Here is a 14895-nt window from a genome sequence, read left to right as displayed (position 1 = left end):
CTCTCTCCCTCTCTGTCTTCCCCCTTATCTCTTCATTTCTTCTGTCCTATCCAACACCTACGACAACAACAATAAAAAACAACAAGGGCAACAAAAGAGAATAAATAAATACCTAAAAAAAAAAGAACCAGGGGCTTGAACCTGGATTCTAAAAAAAATTTAAAAACCAAAGCCCTCTTCATTAACTATCATTAACTATGATAATTCCTTTTAATTAGTCATACATGTTTAGGAAGAAGAGACAGTTAATAAGTTGGCATGATCTTAGTGTTAAAAAAAAGCAGTGGACTGAAGCAAATCAGCCTGAAATTCTAAACCCTGAATGTGAAAGACATTAGGTCCTTATCCTGACAATAAAAATCCCAGTTCTGTCCCTTGCTTGCTGTCTGGGATTTGTGATGTGTGTTCCCATAGAAAAATTCACAAGTATAAAGAGAAACAAAAATGATCCCTTCTGCTTTGCTCTTCCTCCCTTTTCACTGGTTTCTGTTGATGTTTCCCTCAGCTTTGTGAAGTAAGCATTTCAGTCGTTTATTGACCTCATTTGAGAACTGAGGAAACATGCACCCAAAAAGCTAAAAGTAAATAAATAAATAAATAAAACTTGCCAAATTCTCAGATTGAATTGAGACAAGATATTTTGGTATCTGTTTTTCTAATCAGATGTTCTTTTCATGGTCATAAAAAGAAAATATTTCAGAGGATAGGCAGTAGTTCAGCGGGTTCAGTGCACATGGCGCAAAGCTAAAGGACCAGTGTAAAGATCCCAGCTTGAGCCCCGGCTCCATACCTGCAGGGAGTCACTTCACAAGCAGTGAAGCAGGTCTTCAAGTCTCTTTCTCTCCCCCTCTCTGTCTTTCCCTCTCATATTCTCTCTGTCCTCTCTTGTCCCAACAAGGGCAAGAAAATGGGTGAAAATGGCCTCCAGGAGCAGTGGATTCATAGAACAGGCACTGAGCCCCAGCATTAACCCTGGAGACAGAGAGAGAAAAAATATTTCAGCGATATATACATGGCTGCTTCTGTGACAGCATCTTGTATGAAAAGGCATCTGCCAGATTAACTACAGAACAGACTTTTTTTTTTTTTTTTTTTTTTTTAAGAAAGGATTAACAAAACCATAGGGTAGGAGGGGTACAACTCCACACAATTCCCACCGCCCAATCTCCATATCCCACCCCCTCCCCCGATAGCTTTCCCATTCTCTATCCCTCTGGGAGCATGGACCCAGGGTCATTGTGGGTTGCAGAAGGTAGAAGGTCTGGCTTCTGTAATTGCTTCCTCGCTGAACATGGATGCCGGCCAGACTTCCCTGGATTGAAGAACAGACTTTTAGAGCTATGTCTCTTGAACTTTGCATGCTTAATTCACTGATAGCCAGTCTTTACTCTGGCAGAGGTCTAGTCAGTGAAAGGGTAGTAGCAGAATCAGTGAAAATAAGGTATTTCCCTCTAGAAATAAAATTTCTTTCTCGGGTTAAATACCTCTGAAACTACTTTTTTTTCATTTACAAAATTAACACCTGTGTCACTTATTTTGCTGTTTAAACTGAAATTTGTACTACAGGATATAATCAGAAGCAGATGGAGTGGGGAGTGGCTTCTTCTGGATTTGAGATGAACAAATTATAAATAGATTAAGTTTGACTTCTAGTCCACATGCTAAAATAACAAATCTAGAGGAGCAGCCAGCAGTTTGAGCCAGGCCTGTTGCCATATACCCTCAGCTTCCCTCCTGTCCTATGTGTTTCCTTCTTCCCACCATTCTTAGGTAGATTTGCAGGTAGTATTAAATAAAAACAAAAGCCCTATTGACTATAACTATGATAATTCCTTTTAATTAGTCATACATGTTTAGAGAAGAAGAAACACTTAATAAGTTGGGGGGGGGTGTCGAGCGGTAGCTCAGCAGGTTAAGTGCACATAATGCAAAGCACAAGGACCAACGTAAGGATCCCGGTTCTAGCCCCCAGCTCCCCACCTGCGGGGGGGGGGGGGGGGAGTGTCACTTCACAAGCAGTGAAGCAGGTTTGCAGGTGTCTTATCTTTCTCTTCCCCTCTCTGTCTTCCCCTCCTCTCTCTATTTCTATGATAATTCTGTCCTGTCCAACAACAATAACAGCAATAACAACATAATAATAATAATAACAACAACGACGATAAGCAACAAAAGGGAATAAAATAGCCTTCAGGAGCAGTGGGTTCGTAGTGCAGGCACCCAGCCCCAGCAATAACCCTGGAGGCAAAAAGAAAAAGAACCTAAGAGATACTCTAAAGGTTCTCTGAACTCAGATAGTAAGAAGTGGTAGTTGTAGTGAATGAACAATAACTTAGTTTTACAAAGCACATTTTCTCTTCAGTCAAGTATTATTCTTATCCCCATTTGAGAGAGGAGGAAACTCCGTTTTAATCAGCTACAAAAATGTCATATAACTAAAACACACAAGAGCAATGTCTCCCCTGCTTGTTTTTGTTTTTTTTCTAAATTGTGACATTTACCATAATCAAATCCTTAAGTTTTGTGTGATGACATTTGGTGTGTATCTACATAAAGTTTATTCAGGAATAGAATGCTTGACTTTCATACTGAAAACCACTTTTCTGGTCTACCTTTGTACGTCCTATTACCTCTTCACAGAGAACTCATTTTATCCCATGTGTCTGTTGATATGAAACTCAAAACTCAAAAAGTCACCAGTTTGAGTCTGTCAGAGTTGGTGACTGTGATGAGGTATGCTTAACACACTGTGTGGTATGCCTCTCATAATAAGCACATTAGGGATTCTAGAAGAGTAAGTATTTCTTCTTTCCCACTGTGATAGCCCCTGAACCTGACACAGTTTGTTGTTAAAGTTCGGGGGTTCGTCGGGATGCGGCATCATCTAAGTTCATTTCCCACATCTACGCTCGACCGGACCTGCCAATATACGCGGATATCTTCGCCCACCCTGTCCAACACTTGACGTCTCGTCACCCAATCTGGTCCCCTATGCCTACACTGAACTTCTCTGTTCCAGTCTCTTGGAAACAGAGTTGGCAGTCAGCTGAGGTAAAGAACAAACACCTCATCACAGACCCCTGCAAGCGTCAACCCGGCTTTGACCTAGCACGTTATGATTGGGCCCTCCTCAATTGCTATCGAACAGGCCATGGCCAGTGCGCTGCTATGTTCCATCGCTGGGGAGCCAGAGACGACCCGAACTGCCCCTGCGGCTCCAGACAGACTATGACCCACATAGTCAACGACTGCCACCTCTCCAGATTCAAAGGAGGTCTCAAAACTTTACATCAGGCTCAACCTGACACTGTTGACTGGCTACGGAAGAAGGGCAAACGCTAGAAGAAGAAGGGGGCTCCAGCAGGCCAGGCTAGCGTCGCGGCGGTAGACAGAAACAGAGACTCGAGGACACACGGCTGGGCTGAGAAGCTGCAGTTTAATCTTTATTCACGAATGGGCAAATCACCACACCATGTGCTTGCTTCCCCATCATTCTCCTCCAGTGGCTGCTGCTGGGACTCTGGATGTCCTTAGCATAGGGGGTGGGGAGAAAGCGGGGTGTGAAACTAGCAAGGACCAAACCAATTCTCTCAGAGGTCGGGGGGAAGGGGAGCAAACCAATATGAAACATAACAACAACAGTTCTACCATTTGAGGCAATATTTACAAAGTATAAGAAAATGACTCATCACCTATTGCACTGACTTTTGTTAGAACACAGAGGAAATTTCTCAGATCTCCAGGGCCCACCAGGCCTGTGCTGCTACCTCCACCCATGCCCAGAGTTCAAGCCCCTGCTCCCCTCCTATGGCAGTGTGCTTCACAAGTGGTGAAGCAGGTCTGAAGACATCTGTCTTACTCCCCATCTACCTCCTCTTCCTTTCTCAATTTCTTTCTGTACTAATAAAAACATAATTAGAAAGGAAAAATGGGGGGGGATGGCCACTGGGAACTGTGGATTCATAGTGCAGGCACCAAACCCCAGCAGTATCCCTGGTGGCAATTAGGAGGGAAAAGGGAGGAAGTGAGAGATTGAGGCAACTTGTCCCAGGCAGTGGACTGTCAAACTCCAAACCCCATATGTTTTCAAGATGGAGAGATTGCATGTTGTAGCCAATTAGTTTCCTTTGTTTTAACATTCTTGTCAGCATTTTCTGGGGCCCTTCACTCTGAACTGATTGATTCAGACCTCTTCTAAGATGAACATTTTTAAAGTTATTTATTTAATGAGCAAGAAAGACTGGAATATTTCTTGGTCATATGCTGTGCAGGAGATCAAACCCAGGGCCTTTTACATGCAAAGCAGGCACTGTAACAGCTGACTGAGCCACTTGCCCAGCCACTTAATGAAATTTATTTCAGAATTTCACATAGGCAGACATAAATGTTAAAAATGTCTACTTTGGGGGAGTCGGGCTGTAGCGCAGCGGGTTAAGCGCAGGTGGCGCAAAGCACAAGGACCGGCATAAGGATCCCGGTTCGAACCCCGGCTCCCCACCTGCAGGGGAGTTGCTTCATAGGCGGTGAAGCAGGTCTGCAGGTGTCTGTCTTTCTCTCCTCCTCTCTGTCTTCCCCTCCTCTCTCCATTTCTCTCTGTCCTATCCAACAACGATGACAACAATAATAATAACTACAACAATAAAACAAGGGCAACAAAAGGGAATAAATAAATAAAATAAAAAATTTAAAAAAAAAAAAAAAATGTCTACTTTGGATTTAGGATTTTCTGTGTGCCTCCTTTGGTTCCAGTCTGTCACTGCTATACCAGACCATTCCCTCATGTTAAATGGATTATTTATTGAGATTATGACTCCCCCCTCATTCTAATAAACAAGGTTTCTCCATTCTGTCAATTCTAGAGAGAAGAAATTGCCTTTAGGCTAAGGCAAAAGAAAAACAAAACAGAAAAACCTTATTAGCACCTGAATCTTTCCTTATGTTAGAGTTTGCTTAATGCAGGTTTTTGTTTACAGTTTACCAATAGAAACAGTTAGATGGACTGTAAGGGAAGCCTGTGTGTTGTGTTTATCTCTCTCACACCGCTGGAATTACCTTGTGGGTATTGGATTTGATGCTACCCATATTGGGCCCTGAATAAAGAGCATTGGCACCTCTGGGGTCTAGCTTCCATAGTTTTTTAGACTAAAAGTATTTACAAATTTTAACTTTCAAAGGATCTTCATGAATATTGTGAGGATTTTAAGAACTGTCTGTATAGTAGGAGAGGCTAGGAAGGCATATTAAAGTGTGATTTCCGAATGGTACAATAGAACTGACTGTGTTTTCCACTGCTCACTGACATTAGAGGGCACAAAGTAGTCTTGACTGGGGGAGGGAGAGTAAGCTGTGTGTGTGCGTGTATTTTTTTAACACTAGTAAATAACTTTTATTTATTCATTTTGATTTATTTAATAATGATCGACAAGATCTTATTTTTTTCTTTTTTTATTTTTTAAGATCTCATTTATTTGTTTTGATTGATTTAATAATGATCAACAAGATTGTAGGATAAAGGGGTACAATTTCCACCACCAGAGTTCCATATTCCGTCCCCTCCATTGGAGGCTTTCCTATGCTTTATCCCTCTGAGAGTATGGACCCAGGGTCATTATGGGGTGCAGAAGGTGGAAAGTCTGGCTTCTGTAATTGCTTCTCTACTGGCAATTCTCCATTGGCAGGTCAATCCATACTCCCAGCCTGTTTCTTTTTTTTTTTTTTTTCTTCCTCCAGGGTTATTGCTGGGCTTGGTGCCCGCACCATGAATCCACCGATCCTGGAGGCCATTTTTTCCCCCTCTTGTTGCCCTTGGTGTTGTAGCCTCATTGTGGTTATTATTATTACCATTGTTGATATTGTTCATTGTTGGACAGGTTAGAGAGAAATGGAGAGAGGAGGGGAAGAAAGAGGGGAAGAGAAAGATAGACACCTGCAGACCTGCTTCACCGCCTGTGAAGTGACTCCCCTACAGGTGGCGAGCCGAGGGCTCGAACCCAGATCCTTACGCCGGTACTTACGCTTTGCGCCACATGCGCTTAACCTGCTGTGCCACCGGCTGACCCCTGATCCCAACCTGTTTCTATATTTCCCCATTAGGGCAGGGCTCTGGAGAGGTGGAGTCCCAGGGTACACTGGTGAGGTTGTCTGCCCAGGGAAGTCAGGTTGGCATCATCGTAGCATCTGTAATTTGGTGGCTGGAAAAGCATTAAGATATAAAGCTGAACAAATTGTTTAATAATCAGGAACTTAAAATTAAGACTATAGCAGATGAGATTTGGGGTCTCCATTTTGGAAAAGGCTAGTAGGACTATTTTAGATATATTCCAAGGGGCCCATGACTTTATTAATTTTTGTCTGACCAACAGATAACATGTAGGTAAGCTAAAGGTATTGCCTGGGCAGATGATATCAGAGTTGAAAATAGGATCAGGGAAGAGAGTAGCTCCCAAATATGGGGAAAGTATGTAAATATTGTTAACTGTAGGCCCCATCAATCTGATCTGGGGCCCATATTTGTTGCAGGAGCGATAACCTCTGCATCCCTATAGGTCTGAACTCACATTCTGTAGTCATAGCTAGGAACATTCTAGGCTACTAAGTTGGTATTCTTCAAGAGTAAGCATGTCTCTCTTCTTAAGACAAATTTTCAATCTAGGTTCTCTTTTTGACTTTTTTTTTTCCAATGGGAGGATCAATGATTTGCGATAAATATAGTTGTTGATATAAGTGTAAAATTTCTCTGTTTTCTGCAAAACACTCTCCTAGGTCCTACTGCACCATCATGCACCAAGACATGAAAGCCCCCACCCCCTCCATTCCCAGAGTCCTTTACTTTGGTCCAATATACCAGACTCAGTCCAAGTTCTGCTCTGTGTTTCCCCTTTCTGTTCTTACTGCTCAGTTTCTGTCCATGAGTGAGATCATCCTTCATCCTTCCCTTTCTGGCTTAACATGATTAACAGGCTCCATCCAAGTTGAGATGGAAAAGGGGAATTAATGTTTCTTAATAGCTGAGTAGTATTCCACAACTTTCTTAGCTACTAGTCTGTATTTGGACACCTAGGTTGCTTCCAGGTTCTGGTTATTACAAATTGTGCTGCTATGAACATAGGTATACACTGATATTTTTGAATGGGTGTGTTTGATTTCTTAGGAAATTTCCCTAGAAGAAATTGTCAAGTCATAGTGTAAGTCCATTTCTATCCTTCTGAGAGTTTTCCAAACTGCTCTCCACAGGGAGTGGACCAATTTACATTCCCACCAGCAGCAGGAGTTGCCCCCACAACCTCTCCAGCATTTATTGTTACTAATATTTCTGATGTCTGACATTCTCATGGGAATGAGGTGATATCTCACTGTTATCTTTATTTGCATTCTCTGACAATCAGTGACTTGGAGCATTTTTTCATATGTACATTGACATATAGGATCTCTTCTTTAATGACTGTTCTGTTCATATCCTCTCTCCAATTTGGGGTGAGGTTTTTTTTTTTCTGAGTTTATTGGTGGCTAATTTTTTAATGATTTTTTTTTCATTTTGTTGGGGCTTAATGGTTTACAGCATTGTTATTGACACATGGGCACAGTTTTTCATCTCCCTATGGTTAAATATCTGCAGTACACTCTCACCCCCAACCTAGGTCCTTTTCCATCATCCTACATCAAGACCCTCTTCATCCCTTCTATCCTCTCCTTCCTCAAAGTCTTTTTGCTTTGTAACCTCACCCAGTCCAAGTTTCAGTTTGTGTTCTCCTTTTGTGTAGAATCATTCAGTACTTGTCCTTCTCTTTTTGGCTTATGTCACTTAACATAATGCTTTCCAGTTCCATCTAAGATGAAGCAGAGGAGATGACTTCATCATTTTTTAACAGCTGAGTATTATTCCACTGCATATATATACCACAACTTTCTTTCACCAATCTTTTTTGGATAGTTGTTGAAAATTTAAGTACTTAGATCAGCCTACCTACATTTGAAATTGAGCTGTCACTTAATAGGCAAATTACAGAATCTTTCTCGCACTTATATTTTTGTATCTGGGTTGTCTGAAAAGTCATACATAGAAAATTATATCACAGGTACTAGGCGGTGGCACACCAGATTAAGCACACATTGTACAAAATGCAAGGCTCCCAGTTGGAGCCCCCACTTCCCCACCCGCAGAGCGTTCATTTCACAAGTGGTAAAGCAGGTCTGCAGGAGTCTATCTTTCTCCCTCTCTACCTTCCATTCCTCTCTCAATTTCTCTGTGTCCTATGCAATAAAATGGGGAAAAAATGGCCACAGAAACAGTGGATTCGTAGTGCAGGCACCAAGCCCTAGCAATAACCCTGGAGGCAAAAATAAATAAATGAAATGAAAGAAATTTTTGTCATGACTTTTCTTATAGCCCAGTAGTTTATACATGTTGAAGCAGTTCTAATAACTAAATCTGATGAAAGGTTTTGCACTGTGCTTAGGTAACACATAATTCTTGATAATCAAAGCTAGTGTTACTACTCTAGTAAAAGAAAAACTTATTCAGAAAATGCATCCCTGATCCTCTTTACATTGTCAGTGTTTTTCTCTTTCAGGTCCTTCCATTTTATCGGGGCCCAAGAGAATATTTTGAACTTTTGTCAGCCTTGACTGCCTACCTGCTCCTATTATTCCTAGGTGTTAGTTGCCTGTGCTGTGTGTGTTAGTCAAGGAAGCAATGATTATTTTCTGCAGAAGACCTGATCGTAAATATTTTAGGACCACATTTACTCTTGTGTATTTGCCTTTTTTACACCCTTTAAAATATTCTTTTAAGAATATCTTTATTTTGAGGCCACAGAAAAGTCTGCAGGCTATCCAAAATGAGTGGACCCTTATTCTCATCCTATACTATCTCTAACATGAACAGTGCCCTTGCACACTGGTGTTATTTTGTCTTAAAAGTGAAGCAGAAACTATTTTTTCATGTTGAAAAAGGAATCCGTTTGAAAGATATCTCTATCTCCCTTCCCACTCTTAAACCCCCACAGGCCTTATATAAAGAAAATGTTTCAGTTCTATTCCTGAGACCAAGAAAAGTTTCCTCAGGGCCAATTCAACAAATACTTCATCTTGGATAAGTTTCATATCTGTGATATTACTCCAGATTTGCTTGGATACTTAAATAGTAATTTTAATTTTAAGTTTCTGGGGCATTGTACCATCAGGTCTTATGTCTGGAGCAGTCTTGTTTGAGGAAAATAGCATCTGTTTCTGTGAAATAAGCTAACCATAATGAACATGAGCATGATACTTTTTCACAGCAATAAAAACAAATATGCAGGCACAGCTTTTATGAAATGACATTATTAAATTGCAAGTGATGATAGTAAAGCAAATATTTTAATTTGCAGCTAAAATATATGTGTAAAATGTAACTGCCAGGGATAAGCATGCCAACTTATCACTCTTTAAGCTGGTTCTCTACTTGTAGAATCATTCAACAAAGTTCTGGGAAATAATACTTATTTTAAGTGAACTCTTCTGTCTCTTTTTAAACTGCATAAGTGAGCTTTGTCTTGGTCTTTGAGGTGTTCCTGGGCAAGAGATAGCTCTAGCACATGTTTACTCCTTCTATATAGGGGCTATCTGAGGCAGTTTCTTCTGCACTACAGTTTTCCTAATGGGGTGACTTCATTTCTCCCTAGGAGAGTTCCTGTGATGTAGGTGATGGCACTGCTGAAATGAAGGATGACAGCCAGGCAGGTGAGACTGTGTCCTTCTGAAGGCAAAGAAAAGTAAGGTCCCAGTTTGTAGTTACATCATATGTAATAGAAATGCTGTTTTAAAAAGAGGCTCTTTTGAAAAGCCAAGTAAGTTTACCATCACACTCTCTTGAAACTGCGCATGGAATTTAATGTGTATGTGGTAGATTTCTTCTACCTGGCACTGAAATTGTGCAATAACTGATAATAATCTGGTTAGGATGGAGTCTGAGAGATAGAAAGTAATCATGGGGGACAGCGAGCTAGCACAGTGGTCATGCAGAAGACTTACATGCCTGAGGCTTCACGGTCCCAGTTTCAGTCCCATAGCTAGAGCTGAGCAGTGCTCTGGTTTTTAAACGAAAGAAAGAAAGAAAGAAAGAAAGAAAGAAAGAAAGAAAGAAAGAAAGAAAGGAAGGAAGGAAGGAAGGAAGGAAGGAAGGAAGGAAGGAAGGAAGGAAGGAAGGAAGAAGAAAAGAGGAGAAAAGAAAAGGAAAGGAAAGAAGAGCATAGGAATCATGGGTTTTTTTAATTTTTTTTAATTTCATTTATTTATTTGAAAAATGTTAGTACAGTTGTTATTTGTCTTGTTTTTCTGAATTTAAACTTAGGGAGACTGGCAGTTGAAAGGCCTAGCCACACAAAAGGCTATAGCTCTGTATAGAGAAGGCCACGGAGCATCTCTTTGTCAGATCCCTCTGTGCAGTATCCTCAGATTCTGCCTCTAACATAAGGCATATTTGTGTTTGAAAGATAATTGAGGCAACCATTAATTTAAGCAAAATTATCTCCCTTCCAGCTGTGCCTAACTCCTGAGTTCACTATTAAGCAGTGACTACTTTAATTGTTGTGAGTCAGCTTTGCATTGGTTCTGTTTGTAAATACTAATATCCTCACTGATGTTTGAAGCCCAGGATGGCTCCGACCCAGACAAATCACCCTGGCCAGTTTCATCTGCTCTCACAGCTCGTCTGAGACGTCTGGTCACCATTTACCAGCGCTGCAACCGCAAGGAACTCTGCCGGCCTGAGATTTTGGGACCAGGTAACCAAGGGTACTGGATCCAGGAAGAGATGTTCAGGAGAACCTCAGAAGTGGATCTCATCAATAAAGAAGCCCAAAAGAGGTAAAAACCTGTGACTGAAAGAGCAGGCTAATTTACCCACAGGTTAAAGGTCACATGAGATAGAGCTGATAGCTATAGGGCAAGTGTATTTAATATTCTTCTGTGAAATTAGTTTGTCTCCAGGATTAACTAAATCCAACCACTGATCGTATTGTCAGGTTGACTGAGGTGTTTGATGAGCCCTAAGATACTCTCACTACACTTCCCAGACTTTCATGATTTTTAGCTTGACTCTGCTCCCTGAATTATATACCCCACTGTCTGGAGATTTAGCATTAAAGCATCACGTTGGCATGCATCTGCTTCTTTTAGCAGCAAAGTGAATAATGTATGTTGGAACCATCTTACTGTAGTTACCAACCCTTATCAAGCCTTTGGGAGCAATAAGTGCCTTAAAATGCCAGCTCAGAAGAAAGGTGTAAAGAGTTACTTGCAAGTCTGAGAATTAGCTAAAAATGGCTACAGAAGGCCAGCATAGCATAAGGAGTAATGTCACCAGAAAATACCAGTGAGACTGCATTTATTGGAGTCTTTGTGTCTCCAGCCTTCTGTTGTAACAGCCACTGAATTCAAAGCACACTACATATTGGATTCAGTTACTTCTGTTACTCCTTATGGCTTTATTTCACAGCTAAAAAAAAAAAAAACTGAATCAGAGGCCCCTTCCCTGCTTCTTGCTCTTCTGTTGTCATCCCCCACCCAACTTCTTCTGGGGGTAGAGAAGCCTGAGAGCCCCTTATAAAGACTGTGATGGTGGTCCAGGAGGTGGCGCAATAGATAAGGCACTGGACTCTCAAGCATGAGGTCCCAAGTTTAATCCCCGGCAGCACATGTGCCAGAGTGATGTCTGGTTCTTTCTCTCCTCCTGTCTTTCTCATGAATAAATAAACGAAATATTTTTTTAAATAAAGACTATGATGATGGGGTTGGGAAGGTAGCTCAGCACTTAAGAGCTATATAGGAATGGCATGCCTGAAGATCTAGCTTCCATCCTCAGCACCACCATATGCCGGAACTGAGCAGTACTCTAGTGTATCTATCTCTCTTTGTCTCATAGAAAATAACTTTTGGGAGTTGGGTGATAGTGCAGCAGGTTAAACACATGTGGCGCAAAGCGCAAGGACCGGCGTAAGGATCCCGGTTCGAGCCCTCGGCTCCCCACCTTCAGGGGAGTTGCTTCACAGGTGGTAAAGCAGGTCTGCAGGTGTCTGTCTTTCTCTCCCCCTCTCTGTCTTCCCCTCCTCTCTCATTTTTCTCTGTCCTATACAACAATGACAACATCAGTAATAACTACAACAATAAAACAATAAGGGCAACAAAAGGGAATAAATAAGTATCTTTTTAAAAAGAAAAGAAAAGAACTCAGTAGTCTTTTAAAAAAGACTGGTAGCATGTATGGCTATATCGTTCTCTTAACTGATTATCTGAATCCTGCAGGATATAAAAACTAGAGAATCTTTGTGTCCAAGAGAAGCTAATTAATAGGTCAACCTACCTGTATAAAGCAAGGAAGAATCCATTACTAGGTATGAGGGACAGAGTGCAGCTAAGGGACATCCCTTCTATGGATCAATTTCCTCATCTGTAAAATGAAGATGAATTGAATGGTCTGGAAGTTTCCTCCAATAGTTTATGAATCTGTTTATCATATGGAAAAACAAATAAGACAAAATATTTAAGCATAGATAGCATTTTTCAAATATGTATCTCCCACAAGAGGAAATTAGGTAGTTTCTAAAGTTGCTGAGTCAAAGCAGAGCAAGAATGCACACATGGCTTAAAAGTAGAAAGGCAGCTAGAGGCCAGGTGGTAACACAAAGTACAAGGACCAACGTAAAGAACCCAGTTTGAGCTCCCAGCTCCCCTCCTGCAGGGGAGTCACTTCTCAAGCAGTGAAGCAGGTCTACAGGTGTATATCTTTCCCCTTTTCTGTCTTCCAGTCCTTTCTCAATTTCTCTGTCCTGTCCAACAACAACAGTGATAACAAGGGCAACAAAATGGAGAAAATGGCCTCCAGGAACAGTAGATTCATAGTGCAGACACTGAGCCACAGAGATAACCCTGGACGAAAAAAAAAAAAAAAGGAGAAAGACAGTTTTGGTTGGAAGTGGCTTTGTAGTAGAACACAAGACTTGAATTGGTGAGGTTCTGTGTTTGATCTCCGGTACCACATGTGCTGGAGTAAACACTCTGGTTTGTGTTCTCTTTCTCTCTCTTTAATTAACTAAATAAAATGAATCTTTAAAAAATAGAGAAATAAATACCAAAAGAAAAAAACAGGAGTCAGGCAGTAGGTAGCACAGTGGGTTAAGCACACATGGCACGGAGCACAAGGACCAGTGTAAGGATCCAGGTTCCAGCCTTGGCTTCCCACCTACAGGGGAGTCTCTTCACAGGCGGTGAAGCAAGGCTGCAGATGTCTATCTTTCTCTCCCTCTCTCTGTCTTCCCCTCCTCTCTCCATTTCTCTCTGTCCTGTCTAACAACGACGACATCAATAACAATAACTACAACAAGGGCAACCAAAGGGAATAAATAAATAAATATTTAAAAAATTTTTAAAAAGAAAGAAAGAAAGGCCACTTGGAATGGTAGGTATGTTGTGTATGCACTGAGCCTCAGAAATAACCCCAGTGTAAATAAAAGAAAAAAGAAAGAAAAAAAAAACTATCAGTTGCTAAATTTAAAAATGGTAGTAGGGGATCCAGGTGGTGATGTAGAGGGTTGAGCGCACATGGCACGAAGCAAAAGGACCAGCTCAAGAATCCCGGTTTGAGCCCCAGCTCCCCACCTGCAGGGGGGTTGCTTTGCGGTCAGTGGAGCAAGTCTACTGGTATCTATCTGTCTCTCCCCCTCTCTGTATTCCCTTCCTCTCTCAATTTCTCTCTGTCCTATCCAACAGCAACAACAGCAGTGGCAACAATAACAACAACAGTGGCAACAAAATGGGGAAAAAATGGCCTCCAGGAGCAGTGGGTTCATAGTGCAGGCACCGAGCCCCAGCTATAACCCTGGAGACAAAAAAAATAAAAATAAGTGGTGGTGGGATTATGGACTGTTTAGTTATAATCCTCTTAACCCAATTTAAGTAAAAATAGCAGTAAAATAGACAGGGGTGGGGGGGCAGGAAATTGCTCAGCAAATAAGGTATAGGCCTTACCGTGTGTGGGGCCCTGAATTTAATCCCCAGTATCTCATGGGAGCAACATGGATAGCCTCAATGAACACTGGGGTCGTGGTGGAGTATCCCTCTCTTCTCTTCCTTGGTGTCTCTCTCTTTCTCTGTGGATATGAAATTTGACAAAATTGGGTCAGAGAGGCTACTTGGTGATATGACATGTATGAAACCCTCAGTTCATTCTTTGGTATCACATAAAAATAATAATACTAAATAGACTTTCTTGAATTCATGATCTATTTTAGTCACTGTTAACTATAGCTAGTTGTTGACTTAAAAAAAAAAAAAGAATGGAAAACAGCTCTGTCTCCCTTTCTAATTAAATCACAGGTGGACTAGAAGAGAACAAGCAGATTTTTATAGAACAGTATCTTCCTTTGGTGTTGTTTATGACCAAGAAAAGAAAATCTTCGACTGGACACAGTTCCGTATCATTTCCCGTTTGGACAAGAAGTCAGATGAGAGCCTGGAACACTATTTTTATAGCTTTATGACTATGTGCCGAAATGTCTGTCGTCTTCCTGCATGGAAAGATGGTGGTGAGAAAACTCTTTTAAGTATATCCTACATGAAACATAGAAAGGTATAGAATTACTTTGGTGTAATTACAGAAATAGTTGACCTGAAAAATTCAGATAAAGACACAAGCATCTTTTCATAATTTCATGTGCTTCATATTCACCCTCATAAAATTTCTTTCCCCAAATGATATAACTCCAACAAAAATTGAAATCAAAACTTCACAGAAATATTGAAAGTATACTATTACCTTTTCCAAAGTCTTGAGTGACAGAGACTTGTCCTCTTGTGAACTTTGAGCCTTCCTTAGATTTAATCTTAAAATTTTTGTTTGCTCATGTATTGACTTACAGTAAA

The 14895-nt window shown here is 41.0% G+C and overlaps 1 protein-coding gene across 4 annotated transcripts in view; it reads left to right on the top strand.

Moving 5' to 3' along the window:
- The window catches only part of CHD6 (chromodomain helicase DNA binding protein 6), a 236663-nt gene that overhangs the window by 191670 nt on the left and 30098 nt on the right, over positions 1 to 14895 (top strand). For 3 of the 4 annotated variants that reach the window (XM_060190220.1, XM_007526639.3, XM_060190210.1), the window contains 3 exons: positions 9660 to 9717; positions 10626 to 10842; positions 14350 to 14558. In XM_060190220.1, coding sequence (XP_060046203.1) covers positions 9660 to 9717; positions 10626 to 10842; positions 14350 to 14558 — 484 coding nt within the window. The remainder of the gene's footprint in view (positions 1 to 9659; positions 9718 to 10625; positions 10843 to 14349; positions 14559 to 14895) is intronic. The other variant, XM_060190206.1, reaches the window with a different exon arrangement.

Source organism: Erinaceus europaeus, chromosome 1 (assembly GCF_950295315.1).
Source record: "Erinaceus europaeus chromosome 1, mEriEur2.1, whole genome shotgun sequence".
NCBI lineage: Eukaryota > Metazoa > Chordata > Mammalia > Eulipotyphla > Erinaceidae > Erinaceus > Erinaceus europaeus.
Note: the sequence above shows the minus strand (reverse complement) of the source record. Positions and strands in the feature narration are given on the sequence as shown.